General features: G+C 50.8%; 1 protein-coding gene across 5 annotated transcripts in view; it reads left to right on the top strand.

The window, feature by feature from the left end:
- CACNA1D (calcium voltage-gated channel subunit alpha1 D) overlaps nucleotides 1-25100 on the top strand; it is a 344231-nt gene that overhangs the window by 265226 nt on the left and 53905 nt on the right. For 4 of the 5 annotated variants that reach the window (XM_043886202.1, XM_043886200.1, XM_043886201.1 and 1 more), the window contains 10 exons: nucleotides 1902-1961; nucleotides 4618-4724; nucleotides 6509-6596; nucleotides 7263-7370; nucleotides 7457-7509; nucleotides 9290-9436; nucleotides 11108-11309; nucleotides 13384-13542; nucleotides 14850-14960; nucleotides 23571-23654. In XM_043886202.1, the coding sequence (XP_043742137.1) occupies nucleotides 1902-1961; nucleotides 4618-4724; nucleotides 6509-6596; nucleotides 7263-7370; nucleotides 7457-7509; nucleotides 9290-9436; nucleotides 11108-11309; nucleotides 13384-13542; nucleotides 14850-14960; nucleotides 23571-23654 (1119 nt within the window). Of the gene's footprint in view, nucleotides 1-1901; nucleotides 1962-4617; nucleotides 4725-6508; nucleotides 6597-7262; nucleotides 7371-7456; nucleotides 7510-9289; nucleotides 9437-11107; nucleotides 11310-13383; nucleotides 13543-14849; nucleotides 14961-23570; nucleotides 23655-24093; nucleotides 24178-25100 lie in introns of all 5 variants that reach the window. The other variant, XM_043886198.1, reaches the window with a different exon arrangement.

Genomic DNA, 25100 nt, shown 5'->3' with positions numbered 1-25100 from the left:
GACAGACTAGGTCACAAACTGGTCCTAGAACACAGGTTGACCAAGAGTTTGTTTACCTGCGGGCCTCATGTTCTAATTTTTATTGTAATTACTTCCCCATGGGTTTATTTCCCTGCCACTTTTTCCAGGAAATGTTATTGTTCCTTTTAAATAGGTGTTCACATGAATGTGTGTCTTGCTTTTAAAAATATTGCACTGTTTTTCTTTGACTGTGGTCAGAACAGTTAGCATGAGATTTTCCTTAACAAATTCTTAAGGATACAAGACAGTATCCATAGCTCTGAGTATCATGTTGGGCAGCAGATCTCCAGAGCTTACTCACCTTATGTGGGGAACTTTGTGCCCATGTCCACCTGCCCCAGCCCCAACAACCGGCCGTCTGCTTTCTGTGTGTGAGTTTGACTACCTTAGATACATCATATAGCTGGGATCTAGCAGTGTTTTTTTTTTTTTTTTAACCTTAGCTGAGTTACTAGTGAAAAAGAAAAAGTAGGCAGAGTGAACAGAGGACAACCTGAGTCCGAGAGCCTTGACCCTCGGTACCAGGCTGGGTTGTTGGCTCCCCACCCGCTTTCAACACACAGAGAGACCTGCTGCGACCTCGGAGGGGGTAAGGGTGAGGGACAGGGCTCCTTGTGGGCGCCCTCCGTGGTGTCCTGGAAAAGACCTTTAATTGGCTGGCCAGAAACACAGATACACAAGAAGTGTTCCAGCAAAATTTATAAATCCCCAAATGGAAGCAGTTTGGAAAATGAATAATGCAGCCTGAAGAGAGAACTTCGGGGAGGACAGCTGGCCTTTGAAGCAGAGGTTCTCGCCTTAGTCTCCTAGCAGTGAGGACTCCCCTGGGGTGGGTCCCACATGCACACAGCAGGGCTCAGGGCTCCCAACCAGCATCTCAAAGCCCTGGCCCCGTGCTCGGTGATGCAGAGACTGGCCGCCTGGCCTGAGCAGATGCCTCTCTTCTCAGCATCCGCATCTGGGAAATGAACGGAGTCAGCCTGGGCGGGCTCCATGGGTTACCTTCCGGCGCTGGTCTCTTCAGTTCCCCCAAACTGTACAGCCCAACTGTCATGAAGATAAGCAGCCAAGGTGGCCAGTCCCACCGGAGGGTCCCAGCTGCCCTGTTGTGGCGGAGGACTTCCTGTGAGCGTCCTCAGTTGACGCCTGCTGCCATCCGCCTGCCCTCCCTCCTGCCCCTGCAGATCTGTGGAGAAGCAGGGACCCCAGAAGGGAATACAGGACTGCAGCGTCTAGAAAGTTGATGGTATTTTGGGGAGTGCTGATAAAACGAGCCCAGCAAGGAGGAAACCTGCCTTGAGAGAGAATGCAGTGTTAGACACAGAGCAGGAGGCAGGAGGAAGAGGATCAGTGAAACTTCTTGCAGATGTATCCAGCCTGGCACGTCGGTGGAGGAAGGTGTTGGCTCCCTGACTGAATGGGTGGGAATTAGAGGGGACATGACCCCCTTTGACACCACTTATACCTTTGTTTACATTTTCCCTCCAATCTGAAGCTCAGCTGGAGGGCAGCATATTTCATTCTACCAAAAGGGCAGTTAAAGATCTAAAATGTGTGTGAGACTAATTAATCTGACACCACAAGTATCTCATCAGCATCGTGTGCCGATGAACAAAGGTTATTAATAAAACACTTTCCTAAGTGAGCCTCTGCTGCCCAGAACACAGGGGCTGGGAGGGGAGTCAGCAGGAGTGGTCACAGGAGGTAAGTGTGCCCAGAGCTCTTTGATGGGCCGAGTGGGGCCCTTGGAGCATCTCTGCACTTCCCTCCGGGGTGACAGGCTCCTTCCGGGATGATGGGTCTCTGAGCGCATGTGGGAGTGTGGCTGTCGGGAGTTGTCCGGATGCCGTTTTCTCATCTCCACGTGTTGTGCCTTGCAGATACTGGGTTACTTTGACTATGCTTTCACAGCCATCTTTACTGTTGAAATCCTGTTGAAGGTAATGGCTTTTTCATGGATCTTTGCGTACTCTAACGCAGCAGTAGCAATAACGCTGGCAATTCTTTGTTTGCCTTCCAGATGCTAGGTTATGCAGATTATGTCTTCACTGGTACTTTTGCATTTGAGATCGTTTTAAAGGTAACAGGTATCGCAGGAGTGTATTTCAGGGGCCTGCTCCTGTGTGTGACACACGGCCAAGACACGTGATGTGCTTTTGGCTATTTTCAGTTTTTGTCCTCTGTGATCAACCTCCACTTTTTTTTTTTTTTTTTTTAAAAAGAAAGGATTTTTTTTTCCTATAACCATTCAACCTTTTGTTGCTGTTTCTTCAAAAAAACCCTTGAATGCATGTGGGAGCTATTTTGGCTTCCTAATAGTGATTGGGAATTATATTTTGCTTCTTTTTTTTTAATATCCTCTGAAATTTGTCAACTGACAACAGATCCAATGCTGTGTGTGAACTTTCTTCCACCCTTCCTGTCCTCGAAGTCAGAGGAAAAGCCTTCCTCTGAGGGAGGAAACGTCTCTCTTGTTTCTTTGACTGCATTATGTTTTTGGTGCCCTGAAATAGTAACACACTATTTTCTTGCAACAAGATTTGCAAGATAACATGGGTCTCTCTGTGTTAAGATATATCTGTTTTAATGGATGGGCTTACATTTACACAAACAAAAAGAGCACCTTCTGGACAGGGTGCCCAGAATGTACTGCCCATGCATGAGCTGCCAGTTGCCATTGCTGCATGTGGTTTGTGTCCTGGTTTTGAAGGCCACCCTGGGTGAGCCCATCCTCCATTTCTATGGACTTGGAAGCCTGTAGACCTACAGTGGACAGCCCAGAATCCCAGACTTGCCCAGGGGCATGCATCCTTGATGTCCTGGGGCAGTGTGGCCTGCGACATCTCCTGGTGGGGAGGCACTCAGGGAAATGGGGACTTGTAACCACAAGTTTCTTTAAACCATGTTGGGGTTTTTGTGTGTGCATCTCAGGACAGAAAAGAAGTATTTTCATGTAGACTACTGTGGAACTTGGGCTCTTTACAAAATCTTCTGTAAAATGAAACCTCAGTTAACATTCCAGGCAATAAGAGTATTTAGTTACTTTCTGTCTTTCTCTTTTTTTTTGGCTAATGAAAATATTAGCACAATACCGACCAACCAACCTCTGTTTAAACCTTTGTTAAAAATCTTCTAGATGTTTGAGTTCCTTTTCCTGCCATCAGGTCAGTAAATGTGGTTGAATGTGGTCCGAAGTGAGATGCTGCCTGGATCAGTGAGCAGATTCTACCACCGTCTCCATGGTGACGGGCATCGCAGCAGAAGGCGCAGGGTGTGGGGTGCAACAGTGCCCACCTGGCCTATGCTCCATCCTGAGTTTTCTTTTTTGGTAATTTGCCATCTCCTCGGACTGAATTTGGAAATGTCATCCTTAGCCTGTTAGCCTGGTTAATTGAGGTTTTATTTTCCTTTCCACATTTTTAAGTTGTTCAATGAAGTGTAGGTACTCTTGGGCTTCAGGGCAAAGAGATACAGGTTTATTTAAAGAAAAAAACCCCATAATTACTGCTTCTCACTTTTTATGTATTTGCCTCAGTGACTTAAATCTTCCAAATCAATCCTCATTTTGAAGAAATCTTAGAGAGTGGAAAATAAGCTAAAACAAGAGGGATTCCAAAAATGGAGAATCTCTGAGAAGCAGCTGACATTGAAAAGGTGGTTCCTGATAGCCTGGGGAAGGTTTGGAAGGCTGTTTGGTTACTGGGTTACATTTGAAGTGGGCTTTTTGTTGTAGTTTGTGGGTCAAAGAGGATTGATTATTGGCAGTTCCACATGGTCCAGTATAATTAACTCCCAGCTCTTCCTTTCTGGTACTTATCTGAAAATTCCCGCATCTTTTTTTAAAATAAGCAGTAACTCCATGTGTTTTTCAGTTTTTTCTCTGGGGCATTTGCTCATTAAGCTCCTTGTTTAGGAAGCTCAGTGGGGACCTGCAGTGTGGGCTCCGGGCACTTGGGGCCATGGCTTAGAGAGCAGGTGAGGAGCAGGTGAGGTACACATAACAGCTTCTGAGCCACACCTGGCCAGAGTGGCTGGACTTACAGGAGCCCTTTGAAATGGATATATCACTCGGGACTGTTAAGAGCAGCATGGGGCCTGGGGAAATGAAGCCACTGTCTTTGTCAACAGTGTGTGTGAGGCCAGGGCTCAGGCACTTCTAGCCCCACTGAGAAGCCTGGGTTGGAGCAACATGGGCTCTGCTGGCATCTCAGTGGGGCTGGAACTGAGTTTTATGGGGAAGCCAGGTTGTCTGGGCAGTGATTGAATCCTGAGAAACCTGGTCACGTGGACCACTCCTGAGACAGAGCCTTTGGAGATGCCAATGATATAATCATATTTGAAATTTGTCATTGTTATAATGAAATCCCAACTGGTGTGTTCTTTTAAAATGTGTTGGAAGTCAGCTGCCCTTTGTTCATTTTTGAACAAAGCGTTTGGTTACTCTGCCCTGTTGCTTTGCGTTTCTGGCTTCCTAACCCACACTTGTTCATAAAGTCATACTTTGCTCAAGATTTTGTAAAGAGCCCAGGTTGCTTTTCCCCTGGAAAGAAAAACAAAGAGGAAAAAACACTAAATCACTTATGATTCTGCTCACAGATGACGACCTTTGGCGCTTTCCTCCACAAAGGCGCTTTCTGCAGGAACTACTTCAACTTACTGGATATGCTGGTCGTTGGGGTGTCTTTGGTGTCATTTGGGATCCAGTAAGTATTCTGTGTGTGTGTGTATGTGTGTGTGTGTGTACACAGGACTGTTGGGCAGGCAGGTCTATGTGAAGGGGCTTCCCTGGTAACTCAGATGGTAAAGAATTTGCCTGCAATACAGGAGACCCAGGTTCAATCCCTGGGTCAGGTAGATCCCCTGGAGAAGGGAATGGCAACCCTCTCCAGTATTCTTGCCTGGAGAATTCCATGGACAGAGGAGCATGGAGGGCTACAGCCCGTGGGGTGGCACAGAGTCAGAGACAACTGAGTGATTAACAGCTTTGTAAAGCCTAGGCATCATGTTGATGGTGGCGTTCAGTTAACTGGAAAGCTTAATTTGTGCCCATACCAGAAAGAATTGTGACAACACGTGTTTCGTTGTGCTTCTGTTTTTCTGTTTATGCCATTTCCTGGGTTGTGCTCACTATTCTCTGTGATTTTTTTGTTTTGTTTTCAAAAGAGGGTGAAGGAAGTCTAAACTAGGAGGGAGGGCAGCTGGGCTCTAGCCTGGGGTCTCCATGGATTCTTCAGGTGCTGGGGGGCCTCCTTTCCTGAGATCTCCATTCCACTTCTGAACATGAAGGGTAGCATGAGGTGGCCTCTTTAGCCCTTCCAGCTTGAGGATCAAAGGCTTCTTTCCTCTCCAGGATAAATCAGCTGCTGTGACCCTTTCCTTCCAGTCTCTCAAATTTTTATCTGGGAAGGGCAAAGCTGAAAGTTAGAGCCTCAGGGCCTTTCCATGGCGTTGAGTGATTTCTAGTGGGGAATAACCGCAGCTGCACCCCGCTTGCTGTACCTGGGGGTGTGAGGCAGAAGCTCCAGTGGGAGCGTCTAGGGGTGGCCTTGCTTTCCTGCGGACTTCAAAGCACTTCTGCTCGGGCACTGACCACCAGTGCCTCCGTAGAAGGGCCCTGTGTGCACACGGCCTCTGAACTAAAGGTGAACAAGAGGCTGTGTCCCCGTCAGAAGATGAGGACCCCTGCTGAAGCTGCCCTGCGCTAAGCGTCTCCCTCACCTCCCTTCAGTGCCCAGGGTGGGGAGCCGTGTAGCCGTGGCCTAGACGGACATTCTCACGAGTGTCTCTGCAGCTCCTGGGGGTTCCTGGCTGTGCCTGGCTCTCCCCCCCACCCCCACTGCCTCATGAGAGCTCATGCTCTGGCCACACTCAGCCACCTGCCATTCTCCACCAGCCGCAGCCTCCCTTCTGGGGCCTGCGTAGGTGCTGCCCTCCTCGGCTGGAGCCCCTTCCCCGTTTGTCTAGGTAACCCCATCACCCCTAGGTGCTCACCTGGCTGTCACCTCCAGGGCACCTTCCCAGCCCCACTGAGGCACACTCCCCCGGCTGCCTACCCTCTGTTGTCACTCCTGCACACTGGCTTGCAGTTGCCCATCTCTCCCACCCAGCAGCAGCCTCCTTGAAGGCCAGGGAAGCCCAGCATCAGAGCAACACAGCAGGGCCTCCAAACTTAGAAAACCAACCAAACGAGCACAACCCAGCCAGGTCATGCCGAGAGCAGACATCAGGTGGGAAGAACCAGGCGCACCCGGAGTCACAGCTCTGCTGCATCAGCTGCGTGACTCTCAGGGCTCCATGAGTTCCGATCCAGGACTGTGGTGGAGTATGGACGGGAAGGAGAAGAGCCGTCCTCCTGTGGGGCTGTGGGGAGAGCTTGGCTCTGCTCCACGGGGTCCCACCATCCCCACACTGCAGTGAAATCATCTCGCAGCATTTTAGCAACTGTGATACACTCTGCTTGCTTTATTTCCTCTGCTCTTTCCCTTAGATCCAGTGCCATCTCTGTTGTGAAGATTCTGAGGGTCCTAAGGGTCCTGAGGCCACTCAGGGCCATCAACAGAGCGAAAGGACTTAAGGTTTGAATTCCTCCCCAGGCTGGGCTAGCTTTGGTCAAGGTTAGCTATCATCACTGACTTTCCTGGGCCGGAGCTGGGCTGAGGCCTGATGGATTTTTTTAAGTGGGTTTTGGCTTAGAAAAGAACATTTCTAATCAATGAGGCTGGCTCTCCCAAGCGCTGGTAGCATTTTAAAAATTGCTATTTTAAAATTTTTGTTAATTTAAAATATTTTTCTTTATCTGACTACTGTCATACTTTATTACTTTTTTCATTATTAATAGTATTCCTTTGGGTTTAGTTCAGTCTTCAGCTCTGTTCTTAGGAAGTTTGTACAAAAGGCCAGAGGGTTTACATTTTCCCAAGTCCTCTGATGGGGTGCGTAAGAGGGGCTCATGTGCCAGGCGCTGCTCTGCCCCATGGCTCTTCTACCCTAAGCTCACTGCTTTTAAGGAAACCAAGGAGCAGCTTCTTACAGGGCATCCCTCCCAAGTGGCCACGATGCACTGAGGGGAACTCGCCATAGATCACTGCCTGCAAGACAAGGCATAGAGGACTGTCAAGTAGGAAACTCATGTAAAAATGCACATAATCGTAGAAAGTCTTGGCTGATGTTAGTTCACCCTGTGGCTAAAATAGCACAGTCAAGTAATGGCCCCCTGTCTGCTCCCCACCCCTCCTCCCCAGCACGTGGTCCAGTGTGTCTTCGTGGCCATCCGGACGATTGGCAACATCATGATCGTCACCACGCTCCTCCAGTTCATGTTCGCCTGCATTGGGGTCCAGCTCTTCAAGGTACAGGGCAGGGCCCTTGAGCACGGAGCCGAGCCCGTCTCTTCAGGGGGAACCAGAGTTTGACTGCCTGTCTGTTTTGTGTCCAGGGAAAGTTCTATCGCTGCACAGACGAAGCCAAAAGTAACCCCGAAGAATGCAGGTGAGTGTCCTGAACGTTGTTGCTGTTTAGTCACTAGGTCATGTCAGACTCTTCGCAATCCTAGGGGCTGCCGCCTGCCAGGCTCCTCTGTCCAGGGGGTTCTCTAGGCAAGAATACTGGAGTCGGTTGTCGTTTCTTTCTCCAGGGGATCTTCCCAGACGGGGGGTTGAACTCATGTCTCTTGCATTGGCAGACAGATTCTTTATCACTGAGCTGCCCAGGAAGCCTGCCCTGAATGGGGGAGTGGGGAATTTGGAAGAACAGATAGAGAGCTTCAAGGATTTGTTCATGTTTAGTGTCTCTGAAGGTTTTGTTGTAGAGGGCAAGAGTCCTGAGAGCTCAGCTGCTAGCTGGAAAGATGGAGGAGTTGGTTTTGAGGTGAAATTCACAGAACATAAACTTAACCTCTTCAGACTGCACAGTTCAGTGGCATTTCACACAACCCTATTGTAGTATGAGCGACGCCTCAGACCAGTTCCGAAGCTTCTGATCACCCCTAAAGAATGGACACATGGGGAATTCCCCATCTTCCCCAGTGCTAAGACTCCACACTCCCAATGCAGTGGGCTCAGGTTTGATCCCTGGTCAGCAAACTAGATCCCACACGCTGCAACTAAGACCTGGTGCAGCCAAATAAATACATTTTTTTGTTTTTGTTTTAAAAAGAAACAAAGATTCCTTATATTTTAAAAAAGAGAGTGACTGGACCAACGACTTTTGATGTCAGTAAACTGAGGGGTTGGCACTAAAACCTAAAATAACAATTAGCTCCCCCTACAGCCACGTAGCCAAGCTTTTCCTCAAACCAGAACTCAGAGCTCGACCTGCCGGAGTCCAGGATCCGGCCCCCTCTGCTGACAAGTCCCAGGCTGCTTCTCCCCACTTGCTCCCCTCACCCGCAGTTTGGTCTCATTTTCATTCACAGTAATGGTGACAGGAGAGAGCAGGTGGTAAATACTCTTTTCTCTTACCCCAGCTCATCCACATGACTCTGAAGGCAGACCCAGAAACCGCAGCCTGAAGTGCTGAGACCTTAGCATAGACGTCCGTGTGTCCCTGTCCTGAGATGTCGCCAGCCAAGGCTGGGCTGCTTGCCCTGGTGCTCAATGGGCACTTCTTTTCAGTAGTCAGTGCCCTCAGAGACTTATCTGACTGCCGTGTGGCCATGGCTTTGGGCTTTGGGGGGCCCCGTTCACACCGTGGGTTAGGGGGGCGCCCATGGAGGTGATAGCATGGAAGCCTTCCCTTCCCTCACTATGTCAGCCTCCACATCTATGGAACAAAGATGCTGGAACCCTTCCAGAAGTGAGATTGTATGAGAAATACTGTGTGCCAGCAATTACAGAGTTCTTTTGGATAGAGGACTGGGAATATTGTTAATATCAGAAAAGGAATTCGATTAAAACTAAGACAGAGATAAGAGGATGCTTGGGCTGGTTTCCAAGAGCTGTGGAATTCCACACAGCCAAAGCTCTTGGTTCTTCATTGCACACTTGGAGCCCGTTGTAGGAGGGATGGTTCTTGTTCAGTAGTTCTCCTTTGTGGTCAGACATGTGCTAGGTGTCTGCTTGGTCGCTCTGGAGAATACTCCTTTAACTGGTTATTTGAACGGTGGAGTAGACTAAACACAGGCCAGGATTCAGAGAAGGGCAGCCTGTGCTGTGTTCAGACCTGTGGCCTGGCTGTGGACCGAGCGTGATGATGCCCGGGGTTGGGGAGGGATTGGGGCGGCAACTCATTCCATATCCAGCTTGGGTGACCCGATCTCTTTCCTGTCTAGGGGCCTCTTCATCCTCTACAAGGATGGGGATGTTGATAGTCCTGTGGTCCGTGAGAGGATCTGGCAAAACAGCGATTTCAACTTTGACAACGTCCTCTCGGCTATGATGGCTCTGTTCACGGTCTCCACGTTCGAGGGCTGGCCTGCGTGAGTACCGGGACCGTGTGTCTCCTAGGGATGCCCCTGCTGCTTCGCAGCCACTCTGGGCTGAGCCGTCTCTCCTGGAGTGAGTCCTGCCGCTTTTCTCCAGCGTTGCAGGCCTCTTCTCTGACTTTGTAACTTTGGGCCACTTGCAGTCACTTCCTGATGCACAGGGCCCCTCTGTCTGATTCGGTGAATGATTCACCTCTATGGGCAGCTGCCAGGACTCTCAGATTTGAGAAGCCGGGATGGGGTGAAGAGGGCCTCCCTGGATGGGAATGGGGAGTCCCCAGAGGCATTTTTCAGGCCAGCCCCTGTGTCGCCCCATCAGTAAAGCCGCCGTTACGCTGTCCTAAGAGGCCCTTGATAGTGTCCCAGACTGTTTGTTCGTTCATTCCGAGTCCTGATACGTACCAATGTGTCGTGTCTTTCATTGACACACTCACTCAGTCATTCATGAAGTGTGCTCTTGATATTAGCTCCCGGCAACACACTGTATTAAGCCCCGTGGAAGAAACAGAGCTGTCTAGACATGGTTCCCCCTTTCAAAGCCGGCATCTAGTCAGTGTCCTCAGACAAGCCAGGCACGAGAGGCCTGCTGCGTCAGTGACATGGGTTTGAGGAATGACTTGGGTTTTGATGGGTGGGGTAAGAAAAAGGGAAGGAAGTAGAATACAGAAGGAGAGTCTCTTACACCTTTCTTGTTCTCTGGTCTCTGATGGCACTCCAGCTCCTGCACCAGAATATACATACATTGATGGTGTTCTGCATGTCAGGTTGTCACGCCCAGAGGAGCTATGCAGGGTGGATGGACTGGCAGGACTCTCTGGATGCGTGGAGTGCCTGCAGAGTAAGAGGACAGTCCAGTGGGGCTTGGCCCTGGGAGGAGGCGAGCATGGGGCGAGAGCCTGCTCTCTCCAGAGGCGCTGGCTGTGGCCTCAGATTTTAAACATGGCACTTTAGGAAATCTGATGGCAGCTGCCACCAGGGATGGTAGGAAAATGAATGAGCTTGGGGCTCAGGGCAGGTGGGCTCCACTCTGACTCTGCCCCCCCAGGACCTTGACCTTGACCTTGGACACTGAGACCCCTCCCTGAGCTTCTGTAAGATAGGACTGCAGGGTGTCCACCTTTCCAGATGGATGTGCAAGCATCCAGCACAGGGCAGCGTGTGGTTAGTGCTCAGAAAGGCTGCATCTGCATGGAAATGGGCGTGAATTGAACTGGAGGTTGCTGCAGTAATTTCCCCTCCTTCTACTCAGAGTTCTGCTTGGCACGTATTTCACTGTAGTGCCTGCTTCAGTTTGGAGAATCTCTTGTAGTTCTTTGGAATTTCCCTGGCTGCGTACTCATGCTCTTGCGCTTATAGCTTTCAGTTCCGCTAAAGACATCCATGTGATGTCCTTCCTCTCTTCTGTCTGTGACTAGAAAGGAGCATTATTTAATACTTGTAAATCTTTCTTGGTCCTCAGAGCAATCAGTCGACAAATACATCCCAGGTGCTCCCTCCTCCCCCAAGTGCTGGGCTGCCTGGCCTGATGCTCAGGAGGCTTCCTGGGGGATCACTGTGTATCCAGGGGACTAGGGGTGGGCTCCTACTGAGGGGTCCTGCTCTCCGTGTCCCCAGAGGCACTCAGAAGGCAGCAGGGCTGGTGCTGACTGGTTCTCTGCTCTCCAGGTTGCTGTACAAAGCCATCGACTCGAATGGAGAGAATGTGGGCCCCATCTACAACTACCGCGTGGAGATCTCCATCTTCTTCATCATCTACATCATCATCGTTGCATTCTTCATGATGAACATCTTCGTGGGCTTCGTCATCGTCACGTTTCAAGAGCAGGGAGAGAAAGAGTATAAGAACTGTGAGCTGGACAAAAATCAGGTTAAAGTCACACACTGTTTGGGCTTCTGTCCCTTGAGCTAAAGAGGACTGATTTCTCTTTTGATGGCTTTCCCCATGTGCAGAGCAGGGTGCCCACCTGCTCTCTGCCCCTGGGGCTCAGGGCCTGCTCAGAGCACTCCCAGCCAATCTGAGTCATCAGTGTTGAGAGTTTCCCAGAGACAGATGAGGCTGTAATTTTTAAATTTACCCCCACAAGTGGGTGAGAAGCCAGAGTACCTTGGCCGCCTTGTGTGGTCGTGACCTACCTGTGACAGCTCAGAGTCATGCAGGGTGGTGTGGCCTGGGGACAGAGAGCACCCCTTGATATTCGCATAGTCCCTGGCAGGGCATAGCCTTAAATCTTCTCAACCTTGGGTCTGTTGACGCTGGAGGCTGGATAATTCTTTGTTGTGCTTCCTCTGCATGGTTTAGAAGCATCACTGGCCTCTACCCACTAGATTCTAGTAGCACCTTCTGCACCACCACCCCCCGATTCTGCACCATTTTTGGTGACAAGCAAAAACATCTTCAGACATTGTCAAATGTCCCCTGGTTGAGAACCACTGACTTAGAAGGAAGTACCCTCTCAAACCACAGGGAAAGTTGCTAACTTTAACCTTGAGACCAAGATTGCACTGGCATCACTTTCCCTTGACCCTGCACCTCGTTTTAACTAAGCTGACAGACAGGGGGGCCTTTGGCTTTGCTCACTTGATGATGTGAGAGGGCTGGAAGACCGGGTCTGGTCGTGTTCTCCATGAACCTGCTATGTGACTGTGGGTGCATCCCCCCTCCTGTCTGGGTTAGCCCCCTTATCTCTTTTAAATTGAGGACATGAACGAGTTAACTTTCAGCCCTGAAAGTAGTCTGTGAGATGGAGATTTGTTACAGGAATTTCCCCCAGGCCCTCTATCAGTAGCCATCTCTGTTTGATGACTACATAGTGAGCAAGGGTCATCTGCCAGCCCGGGCTTCCTGGGGGGAAGTGGCCGTGCGCAACGAGGCTGTCTGTCTCAGGCTGCAGCCTCCCCATCAGGGGAAACACGAGGACCGCCAGGTTTGCAGGGAGATGTCACCCTCGTTGGGTGCACCTGCAGATCCTATCAGCCACAGTCTGAGGGAGGCCTGGCCCAGCTCTTCACCTTCCTGACCACCGCCAAGGACGAAGAGCATCAGGGCGGGACCCAAACCGCAGCTGAGCTCAAACTAGGTCACCACAAGGTCCCAAAGAGGCTCTGATCAGGGGTCCCAAGAGGCAGCACGTGAAGTCATGGCAGAGCCAGGCCTTGGATGGAGAGAGCCTGTCCGAAGTCAGAATCCAGAGACAGAGTCGAGAATAGGGGTCAGTGAGGACCAAGGAGCCAGGAGGGTCTGATGGTGAGCTGAAGGCTCTTGGGGCTGGAGGCTCCTCTAGGCCGGCTGCACGTGGCACACTGGTCACGGCCCCCATGTGAGTGCCTGGGGCAGTGCCCTGGCTGTCATCCCAGACCACGTCCTGGGGTTCTTAGATGAACTCAATGAGCTCCTGAGCCTCAAAAGTTCTCAGCAGACACTCCGCTCACTCACCACTAGATGCTCAGGGTTAACACCCTCGCTCTCCTTCTGGGAGATGTCTCATCTGGGTCCCTCCTGGAGCAGCCAGGGACCTCCAGTCTCAGGGAATCAGCCCAGCCCCTCTGATTCTTGAGGATTTCCTTGCCTCTCATTACTTGGCTTCTTTTCCTGGGAAGGAGAATTCCACCAGCATTGAGGAAGGGCAGGTAGAGATGGGGGTCGAAGCCTTGCATCTCTGCTTAATGCACTACAGGACCTCAGTCTTTTAATAAGTAAAATGAAAGCACACTGGCTGCTCCGCTTACCCTCCAAGGCTGCTGTGAGGAGCGGATGAGGGGATGGATCTGGGGGGTCCATTGTCAGTGATGCTGAGTGGTACCCTTGGGGGTTGCTATGGCGATTTCCCGTCATCCGGGGTCCTTCCCAGTAGGTGTGCACCGGCTTTTCTGGGCAGACGAGAACTGTGTCCTTTTTCCATAGACGTGCTCAGGACCCCCGTTGCTCTTTTCTGCCGTTGCAGCGTCAGTGTGTTGAATACGCCTTGAAGGCACGTCCGCTGCGGAGATACATTCCCAAAAACCCCTACCAGTACAAGTTCTGGTACGTGGTGAACTCCTCGCCTTTCGAATACATGATGTTTGTCCTCATCATGCTCAACACACTCTGCTTGGCCATGCAGGTAAAAATGGAGACAGTCACGTGGATCACATGTGGGCCTTCAGCGCAGCCCCATGCCCCAGATCCTGAGGGTGGAATGCCGCCCCCTCACAAGAGGAAGGCTTTGCTTTTCTGATGGGTCTGGGCTGCGGTTTGGCCAGACTCCCATTCTGGCTATCAGTTGCCAGGGCAGGAGTTTACAGGCACTCTTTTGCATAAGAGATTGATTATGTATACATTGTGACCATCAGTGACACATCTGTGGAGCCCTAGCATGGCCTTCCAGTCTGTAAACCTTTCCTGTGGGCTCCTGTGGCCAGGGGGTGGGTGAGGACTAAAGCTCTGTCAGTGTGGAGTTGAAAAGACAGGGGTTTCAATCCCGACTTGACTCCTCAGCCCCTGGGTGATCCAGGGAAAGTTATTTACATCCCCCAGGACTGGCTTTCTTTGTTGGTAAAGTGGGAGACAGAGTTGATGCTGGATGACTTGCGTCAGGCACTTTGCTCTGGGACCGTCTCAGAGTGACATTCTTATCCTCAAGTCGCTCTCAGCGTGGCGGTGGGAAACTTTCTGGTTCGTGGAGTATGGAGTCTGACCTGTGTGATCTCCGCTCCTTGTTCATGCTGGGAGCAAGAGCTGCAAGTCCTGTCAGCTGGCCACGTTCAGTTACAGAGCGGGTCTGACAGAGTTTCCAGCACTCACATTGCCTGATGGCGGTTGCACCAGGACAAGAGTGGCCAAGGTCTAGTTTCAGTTTCCCACTGACTGTAAGGATTTGAGCAAACCATGTTGTCTGGAAAATGGCTCTAAAGACAGCCAAGGATACATTTTCTGGCCCTTTCCTTAACTTGAGGAATTCTTTATGAATGAAAAGGACCCTCTGCTGATGTAGGGAAAAGCATAAAGTCAAGATTATACTGATTTTGATTGAACATAGGCCTAAATGGCATAAAATGTATACCTAATTGAATCCTACCTTTGTCCATAGACCTGTGGGTGTGTTCTGCATTGTACCTGGGTCAAGGCCCTGAATATAAACCCTATCAGGAGAAAGGGTGGATTCCCTTTATCCTGAGCAGAGGAAATAGATGTCTTTCCCCTTCATTGTTCAGTCACCCTCATCCTGTTGAGGCCTCCTGTGCTTGTGGGGGGTCAGCCATATGCCCTCGCAGGGCCAGTGGGATCACTGGGAGAGGGTGCTAGATGGGGAGGTCACCTCCATGTCCAAGTGTGGGACGGATGCTTGCTGGGGGCTGGGGAGGGCTGGGGAGGCTCCTTTTGCAAATCTGGAGCAGACCCTGAGAACTGTGCCTCCGCCTCCATCCACAGCACTACGAGCAGTCCAAGATGTTTAATGACGCCATGGACATCCTGAACATGGTCTTCACCGGGGTGTTCACTGTCGAGATGGTTTTGAAAGTCATTGCATTTAAGCCTAAGGTAAGTTGCTGAAGTCACTTGTCAAGGGCTGTTGCTGAATCACCTCCGAGAACTGCTTACTTCCTGTTAGTTTTGTGTTTCTGGATTATGCTGAATGGTTCTGGCTGTTAACTAGGTTATCATCTGATAAGGGCATCTATGTACGCAGGGGAAAATAAATCTGCAAAAACAAAACCTCATAAAAACAATTCCGAGAAAAAGAAAAGAGAATTAGGAATTTGCACAATAAAGATTGTTTTGAAACCGGATTTTTTGTTTCCAGAAGAGTATGCATCACACTGTCTCAGAGAAACTTGCCTCCTTACTTGAGCATTGGAGACACTGCTTTCACATAACCCATCAGAGATAATTCTGCCCTGATGTTACTTTTAGATTTCCAGCATAAAAACTTCAGTTTTCTTTGTTCTTGGTCTACAGCATCTTTTTCACCTTTTATGGAAAATTCAACCAGCTGCAGACCTCTCAGAGCCATACCATCTTTCGTTTGTTTAATTTAGAAAAATTTCTCTTTGCTTTAAGACAAAACAAGACATGCATTTTAAACTGTGTTGGACTGCTCTGCATATTCTGTCCCCTTTAGGAGGCCATGCATCCAGTCTACAGTTGTCAATGTGTGTAGTATAAGAGACAGATAGTACAGTATGGAAAAAGATGCACAAACCTGGAAGCAGACTGGATTCAAATCCCCAAGCGAGTGACTTCACTGTTCTGTGACTCCCATTTCCTCATCCATGAAATGAGGACACGAGTAGTCCTGTTTGATAGCATGATTTAGAGGAGTAAGAATCTCTCTGTGTGCCGTAGCTTACAGGAATGCCTGGCCTGGCACATAGTCCCATGCTGTAGATATGCCAGGACTGTCACTGTGACCACTACCGTCCTCCTCAGCAAGCAGTGATGTTCCCTTGTCCTAAAACTCTAGACAGAGGAGCATATCCAGGCTCAACTGTGGGACATCTAACCCTCAGTTTCTTTACTAGCAAACCCTCCACCCATCCAAGTTAGAGAATGAGTTTAGTGATCCCCAGTATTTGTTCATCGGTGTGGAAAGTATCTGACAATACTGATCTAAGTAAGACCTGGATTATGAAACGATGGTCTCACATACTCCATACTTCAGTGGGATTCTAATTCAGAACTGTTCCTTTCTTTAATTTGAATTAATTTCTATGCTATCTTTATCAGATCTTTGTGGACCAAAAAGAAAGGACACTTGTAAGTGACTGATCGGGGTGATTGCAGTGGGGTCAGATTTGGCACTTCTGCATGGCCAGATGCTATTTCCTGTGACTTGTCCATATCTCCATACATACACATTTCCTCCCTTCCCAAACTCTTCTGGATTTCCTTTGAGATTTTGGTTTGTGTCCCTCTGCCCTTTCCATCTCTGAACAGTATTTGTCTGGACTGATGGAAAGGTTGCAAAGTAAGAACTTCAAAAGTACTTGATCCAGGCAATATGGAATGTACCTATGGAACATTTCCCAGATCCCCACACCCTGACTTCCCCCCACCTGGTGATGAAGCTCCAAGAAGGCACATTTGCCCATGGCATGCGTGTGAGTCCGTGTGTATCTGTGTGTGTGCTCTCAGTGGCTGTGTCAGTGGATCACTGATACCAACGCTGGGAGGGGAGTTCAGTGGCATGTGAACAGACTGGTGAGGACAAGGGGAAGTCAGTAGCTAATTTATAATCAGTACTTATACATCAGAGTTTTTTAGAAACTGTGCTGCTTTCTAGTTTTCCTCCACAAGGTATTTTCACAGCAGAAGACAACTTCGGATTAGAAGTGAGAGAAATCTTTAAATGGCAGTAGCAGGATCTCGACACTCGAGGGGCACTATTGCCGTATGTGTGAAGTGGATGGATTTTATGTTGTCACTGTATGTCTGGAGGAGCCAGAGAGACTCATTTCACTAAGAAGCAAAGCTCTTAAAACGCTTCCTGACTCTCCTGTCTCCTCTTTTGTGTTAGCAAACCAAGGCCGGGCCTTCCACAGAGTCCATGAGGCCCTCCTCCCCATCAGAGGCAGTGGGACTGAGGAAGCACATTGCAAAGGCAGCCGATGGGAGAATCTCTGTAGAGGGCTGGGAACATGGCCCAGCAGCTTCAATTCAGAAAGTCTTTGTCTCTCCCGGAATGCTGAATCACAGGGTCCTCTGAGGTCATGTTCTCTACGGTGAGGGACACACGTTCTGGGAGAACTTTTTGGCATCTGTCAAGAGAGATGGGATTGCAGCTGTTTTGTCCTAGGAATACAAAGAGTGAAGTTAGCTCAGGTGAGCCTCAGTGTAGCAGCTTGGTGGCTGGATGGGGGCCATCATGGGGTGTGCTGGCCGATTGGTGTCCATGAAAACAGCCCTCCTGGTGAGCGTCCAGACAGCCCTTGCCCCAGCTGAGTTTGCAAGTTGCCCACCATGTGGGTCCTGCCCTGGATCAGTGCTCCCACTTAACATACATACAGGGTCCCTAGAGACTTACCCAGCCCTGGCGCTCAGGAACCAGTCAGTGAATTCTGGGCAGAGGGCCTGCTGGCAGGTGCCATCTGGTGAAGGCAGAAGGGGTACGGGGGGCTGGGCGGAGGTGGGTTCAGTGGGAGAGAAGTGCTTGCAGGTGGAGGGTTAGGAGTGTGGAGGTCCCAGAGCTGGAGATGGGGTATAGTGAGGGAGGCAAAAGCCTGGGGGGTATTGTTGGAGGCTACGCTGCTGTGTGGAGCACAGCCTGAAGTGGGGTGGTGGGGTGAGAGTCCTTCCTGGAAGTGAGAAGGCATCGCAGGAGGAAGGGTTCCAACAAGTGGAGGAACCTGACTTCTTTTCTCTGCAAGGCCTGGCTGGTAAACGGGGGCCTCTTGAGTGAGAGCACATTTAGAGGGACATGGTCTGAGGCTCTGCAAGGTGAGATCACCCAGTCTCCATAAGCAGGAAGGGCCAAGCTGGGGGGTGGAAGTAGGAACCACCTCCCGCAAAGCTGGGAGCTTCCCTGGTGGGGAGGTGGGATCCTTCCTGGGAGAGAGTTGTTTGGAGTGTGGACTCAGCAAGCATGGAAGGTGTCAAGAGGCCAGAGAGCCAGGGAGTGAGAGGGCAGAGCAAGCAGGCTGTTCAGTGTGTTGTGTCAGCTCCTCGGGGAAGACCCACCCATTGGGCATTGACCTCACGCACTTGGAGTGACTGGGGCACCCTAGGGTTTTGAAAGATGGGCCCTGATGTGGGTAAGAACCAAGTCTCGTTCCCCTGGGCTTCCCCTCCAGTTCTCCTGAGGGGCAGCTGCTGGAATCCTCCAGTGATTCTCTTGCCCCAGGGAGGGCTTTGTCTCCTTCTTTGTGCTTCTGGAAGCCACCCGTGTGGTGTCTTGTCCAACATGTGGTCAACTATGTTATCTGCCTCCGCCATGGGCCTTTCTTCAGGGAGCCACACTTTGTTCCCACGTTTTAGACCTCTAAGCATTTTGCTCTTGGTTCTACATTTGACCTTTGAACAACATGCAGGCTAATCCAAGTATAACTTAGAGTCGCCCCTCCTTATCTGAGGTTCCCCTGCATCCGTGGATTAGTCCAACCATGGACCACGTTGTGCTGTGAGATTTACTACTGAAAAATATCTGTGTGTATGTGGACCTGCACATTTCAAACCCGCATTGTTCAAGGGTCATGTGTGCCTTGAAAATGCCTGGTCTACACGCCAAGACACTGGAGTGTGGAAAAAATCGAGTTACGGGATTTGGAGGAAGAAGAAAGCGGCTGAGCACTGTCCTCCTGTTTCTGTGCAGAGCAGACGTGTGGCAAACACGGGGCACCTGGTTCTGTCCACCTCCCAGGACAGCATTCCCTCCCCTGGGTCCCTGCCAGAAATAAGGCTGCTCAGTCAGCGCTAGCAGTTTTCCTGGAGTATATTCTGCACCTCCTAGAATGAAACCTTGATACTATCTTTTCAGTTCATAGTGAGTACATGTATCTCAGTGATGTGTTTTAATGCCAAATAACAACACTTGAGAGGAAACACGAACTAGAACTTGATATCAGGCTCATCTGTGGGCTCAGCTGTCCCGTCCAGACCTGGGTCCACAGCTCCCTTCTGGTCCCCTTCTCCCCTAGTAAGACACGTCCATGCCCAGGGCTTCGGAGGCCAGCTTGTGCCACCCCAGGCTCCCCTGCCCCACTCCCTCCTGTGTCACTCAGCTGCTGAACCATCTCCTGCCTCTGGTCTCAGCCCTTTCCTTCCCCCTTCTGCACACTCGCTTTAAACCCACAGGTGACCGTGCACCTATTGTGTATGTGTGGCAGGGAGTGTGGGGGAGGTATTTCTCTGTTGAGTATTCAAAGTCCTGCACCAGACACTAGTGCACTTACATATTGCCTCATTTCTGGTCGTGACTTCCCGGCCATTCCTCCTCTGCCCCCATCCCCAGCTGTTAGCCTGCTGGACTTCTCTGTGGCTCATGCTTCTGTGTCTGGAAGCCCTTTGTCCACCTCGTTGTCTTTTAAGGCCTGTCTGGAATGTGGGCTCCTCTGTGACAGTGTCCCCCCAGCCCAGCCAGGGTCAGCTCCCCCTGCACGTGTGCTTGTGTTAGATGCTCACTGTGCATCAGTACCACCCGTGTCTCTCCCTCCATTAGCTGATGAGCAGCTGCTCAAGGTCACAGGCTTTGTGTTTGTCTCACGCGACACCTGCTACATGCAGGTTACTCAGAAAAGTGATGGAAGGAAAAAAAGAATGGGTGGATGAGCCTGTGAGTTCAGACTCTTGGCATAAGACACTATCTGCTCTTCCATCACAGGAGGTTTAGGCAGAGCAGAGTGACCAAATGTGAATTTGTTTTTCTCCAAGCCTCTGCTTGCCTTTTGAAAAGGCTTATGCTGGTTAGAAAGCTGTCAGTGACAGTTTCTGCCCAAAGCTGGCATGGTGGGTCAACTCTTGGGTTGAATGCTTCCTAGATAATCCCTGGCAGAAGTTGGTAGGTGATTCAGCTGCCTCAGTAAACCCCAAAAGGCCAGTGATTGCCTCAGCTTCTTCAATCTGCAGAGAGACTCCAGGCAGCAAAAAGAGCATGGACTTGGTCTTCTCTTCTCGTTTCCACTGCAAACACCTTGCTGCCTAACCCATGCCGCGCCTATGCTCTGTCCTGGCTGTGGGTCCGACTCTGCTCCCAGGAGCATGTGGTTGGGCAGGAGATGGCACTAATGGACAGTCAGGACGGAGTTCTTAGAAACAGCAAACTTCCTGGTCCTACGTCCATGTTAATCTGGGTTATGATTTTGAATTTCCAGAGTAAGAAGTGTTTTCGAATAATCGACGTTATTGCTTGTGAATGACTTGCTTGGTTCTTTCAAATGGGTGAGAAAGGACAAAAAATAATAAGGGCCAACTCTTACTGGGCTGCTAGGGTCTGCTGGTTCTACATGCGGGCCCCCTGGCCTCAGCATTCAGTTGTAGGAGACCCTCTTGTACGGGCTAAGAGGGGAGAGCATGAAGGCAGTGCCATGCTAGAAGCCCTGGCCTAACCTGCTGGTTACCAGATGCTGTGGTGACTTTGATGGGAAGGGTAGGGGCTGAGTCATAGTCACTTGACAGTGACTTTATTACAGAGGAGGCTACTAAACAGGGAAAGGGGATGTGGGAAGAAGGGGCGGGCTGGCATTCTCTGCCTCCCCTGGACCCCTAGCAGAGCCGCCTGGCCAGAGCCTATGGCTTCCAGGCACCTGCACCAACTCCAGCCTCCTGTCTCCTAGATTAGGGGTGTCAGTCCAGGAACCCTCTGGAATTTAGGCACGACTTAGTGCAGTGGACTCTCCGGAGAGGGAGTTGATGAAGTTGCCAAAGAGTTCTGGGACCCCAAAGGTCAAGTCGCTATCAGGTTGGTTCTGAGTGACTTCATACATCACAGTGGGCTGGGCTGGGCCAGCTGGAGAATAGTTCATAGGCTGATAGGAATGGTCCAGAGATGAACACTGACCGCTCTGGAGAGATGGAGACTCCTGAGAGGAGCTCCTGAGGAATAAAGTCTAAAGCAGAGTGGGACTGAGTGCGCAGGTGGTGGGTGTGGCCTTCGCTAAGGGAGGTGTCATTAGCAGGACAGGGCAGGGGCTGATGGGTGCGGGATGGACAGGATGGACAGTGGGTCTTTACTGTTCTCTGTCTCTCTCGAGGCCCAGTTGCTCCTGACAACCACATGTTTCTAAGGCATCAGTTCCTCTCTGGAGGATAGGGGAAGGCCCTGCACGTGCCCTGTGACTCTGTGTTGCTGTTAAGTCCCTACAAAAAGGACAGGCTCTGCCCCCAAGAGTGTGCTCTGTGGCTAGGCCGCTGGTTAGCCCACTATGTGTTACTCTTTGCGGTGATGTGAATAACCTGAGAACAAACACGTGTTCTCACAGTCCAGTGCAGTGCTGGCATTCCGCACACTGCGTCATCAGCGGACTTTGTGGTCCGGCGTCGTCCTTGGTGAGGGAAGTAGAACGTGCCTTTCCGGCCTGGTGCTGGTCTCATTGCTGACCAGCACGGCTGGTTTGTTGAGGGGCACAAGTCCTGTCCTCACATGGGGGCCCCCTTCTCCTCAGTTTTGCCAGCCAAGAGCCCTGCATCGTGAGAAGAGAAGCTCTAAGATGTGAGATGTGGTGTTTATTGAGCAGACCCTCCCGTCAGACATGTAACATGTACCACAGATCACCAGAGTTGGGGCAGGAAGGCTTTTGCTTACTGGTTAGAGGCTGACAGAGGGGTCTGGGAGGTGACAGTCATGAGTGTGAGGAATGATGAGGGAGGCACTGGGATTGTGGGAAGGGAGGAGAGAGGAGATGGGGGGGCTGGGGTCAGAAGTCACGGCAGTTGGTTGGGAAGATTGTACATTCTTTAAGATGAAATTGATTAAAAATCCCAAACCCTCAGGCAGTGTTAGAGCTCCCCTGTAAATGCACCTGGGGTGATTAACAGTGATCAGGATGGGCATCTCTACCACAGCTACTGCAACAGCCAGCCCGTCCACCTCCACAGTGGCATAAAGGGCCTGGACTCTGCAGCGGCTCCCTCTGGGCCTGCACTTGATACCAGTTCCTGGGACCTGACTTCACAGAACCGTCTGTGCTGGTCTTCTTGATCCAGCACTAGGTACACCCAGTTGTAAGCATGCTGGGCCCCTTGTTATTTAGTTCAGACTGGAATTTTTATGTCCACAGCACGTTGTCTTATTGAAAAGACACAGTGAATTTTCAGGTGTTGCCCTTGCAACCAGAAACCTCTGGGCACAGAGCTCCCACCACGCCTTCCAATAGAGGGCTTCCTGGGGACCATCAGGAGACGACAGGCACTAACATAGCCCCTACTGTGCTGAGCCCAGAAAAGGATGCAGAGTGTGTGCCACGTGTACATGGATTTTTAAGTTAGATCTTGGGAATGTTCTACCTTCCACAAGATTCAAGAACCCGAAACAATGACAATAGAGCAGAGCTGAATGACCTAGAGGATGCATGCTGATGGAAGGTGGAGGCTTTGCCACATGTCAGGCACCATCTGAGCTCAGAGCCCTGGAATGGGGGGTGGGCAGAGTAGTCAGCACAGTCCTCATTCTCAGAGGGCTTATCCCAGGGTCGACCTGCAGGCACAGACCCCAGAAGCTGTGATCACAGCTTCAGAGAACAAGAGAGAGGCCAAGTCCCCAGGATGGGAGCTGTAGGTGAGGAGGACCTGAAAAGAAGCCATCAGGTCATTGGCATTTGAGCTGAGCCTGAAGGAGGAAGTGGATGTGGGCAGGTAGTGTAGGGTTGGGGAGGCCAGGTTTGCAGAGGTCTCTGGAAGTGAGGAAGAACCTAGTGGGGATTTGTGGGATGGAGAGGAGCCCTCTCAGCCTGGAGGATGCAGAGGGAGGGGAAGACAGAGATGGAGAGAAAGAGGAGCCTCTTGGGGGGTTGATGCTGCTCTGGGGGGCAGTGGGAGCCTCGATCATCATCACCCTCGCTCAGTGCTCCTTCCCCATGAGACTTTGCCTGCACTGACCCCGCGCCCGCACCTCTGTACCTGGACCCTGTGCATCACCGGCCAGTCTCCCTGTAAACCTTCATGTCCCTTTGACCAAGAGCTCTGTGAGGACATCCTTACAGGACATGCCCTCTGCAGTACTTCAACTGGTGAGGAGGGGCAGGGATACTGGTTTGTTTCAAGGGCACACAAGTGAGAATGTGTGAAATGCCGATCATAGTGCTCAAGTTGGGGAAAGGAAGTGGGGTGATTGGGGACCCCACGCAAGGAGTAGGAAGGCCTTCTCCCTCAGCTTGGGGTTGTGACTCTGGGTGCCAGGGCAGAATCGCCAAGTGCCTCCCTCTTGTCTGTCCTGCAGGTATGTGGCTTGGTCCAGTGCCTCCTAGGACCAAGATCTGCATTGTGTGTGCGTGCATGCATGCGTGTGCGTATATGTGTGTGTTTGCGAGCGTGTATGGACTCCTTCACACATTTAGGTGCCCCGCCCCACATCCCTCTCCACCGGTGGACAGTGTGGTCACTTCCCTTTGGCTCCTGGTTTCCGTGGGTGCTGCGGGGCCTGGGTGTGTCCCCATGTGGTCGGCATGGAGGCGTCTCCTTCCTACGTGCTCATGAACGTCTGCCCCCGCCTGCTCTGTCCAGGGGTACTTTAGTGACGCCTGGAACACCTTTGACTCCCTCATCGTAATCGGCAGCATTGTAGACGTGGCCCTCAGCGAAGCCGACGTGAGTATGTGCCCGCCCGGAGCACCTCCCGTCCTGTCTCTGTCTGCACACCCACCCCACCCTGCACTGCATCACCTGGACAAGTCACAGAGCCCGATCGCACTTGACCCAAAACCAGGAGTTTGCTAGGGAGAGTGTGGAAAAGAGGCCTCTTAGCGTAGAACTTGATCTGCAGGCCTTTTGAGACACGAATTGTCTTTGGCGGGACTGACGATGGTGCAGTAGGCAGGGCAAGACAGGCACTTGTGACTGTTTTTATTTGCTATGTCAGAAGTGATACTCAAAATGACGTACCTAGTATATTTTTATTTTAGGGCGATTTTTTAAGTAGCCAAATGGCTTCATGCTAGAATGTTCCCCTTTTATAACACTGTCCTTTTCTTCTTTTTTTCCTGTTGTGCTTCCTCTCTTCTGTGGCTTCTGACTGCTTGCCTAACAGCACTATTTCACTGATGCATGGAACACTTTTGATGCCTTAATTGTTGTTGGTAGCGTCGTTGATATTGCTATAACTGAAGTGAATGTAAGTAGCAAACTTTGTGTCCTATAAACCTAATTGTTTTCATTAAGTCTAATGTGGAAGAGACCAGAAACCCTCCCCATGCACCTCTATATACATTTAGAAATTCACGCACACGTTTGTTCCAAGGGCTTCCTTGGTAGTTCAGGTTGTACAGAATCTGCCTGCAATGCAGGAAACCCCAGTTCGATCCCCAGGTTGGGAAGATCCCCTGGAGAAGGGAACGGCTACCCACTCCAGTATTCTGGCCTGGAAAATTCCATGGACTGTATAGTCTATGGGGTCGCAAAGTCAGACACAAGTAAGCGACTTCCACTTTTATTCCAAAAGACTATTTTCCTTCCCGCCCCCATCCCCTTCCCCTGAATGACAGTGGGGAGGTAAATGTGGAATTGCCATTTTGGAATGAAAACATGATTATTAAAGACCTTCTTAAGATGTTAAGGGCTGGGAGTTAATTATGTGGGTATGTGAGCATTGCCACCCAGGAGCTGTCTGACCTTGGCAAGGCCCCCGGCTGCTTAATGCCTCAGTTTTTCCAGCTGGAAAACAGAGCTCATCATGTGGGTCCTGGCGCCCACCGTGGTTCTGTGGAAGTACAGGAGAGAAACCGCACAGCCGTGCCCTAGGTATCCTCACCTGTACCCGGGCCTACTGGTGACGCTGGAGAACATCCCCGTCCTAGCTCCCCAAGTGGTGATGCAGATAGAAGGCTGCCCCAGGCCAGGCAAGGGGAGCCCTGAGTATATCAGGAGAGGGTGTCAGCGCTCCTGTGTTGCACCCAGTTGAATCCCGTGTTGGGGAGCAGTGAGGTAGCTGGAGTGACACCCTGCCACCCTTTAGGAAACATCCAGAGAACCCGCCTCAAAACTCAAAGGCTCCAAAAAAGGGCAGCATCACCTCCCACCGGCCCCTCTGGGATCTGA

Source organism: Cervus elaphus, chromosome 24 (assembly GCF_910594005.1).
Source record: "Cervus elaphus chromosome 24, mCerEla1.1, whole genome shotgun sequence".
Taxonomy (NCBI): Eukaryota; Metazoa; Chordata; class Mammalia; order Artiodactyla; family Cervidae; genus Cervus; species Cervus elaphus.
This window is presented reverse-complemented; position numbering and strand designations above follow the sequence as displayed.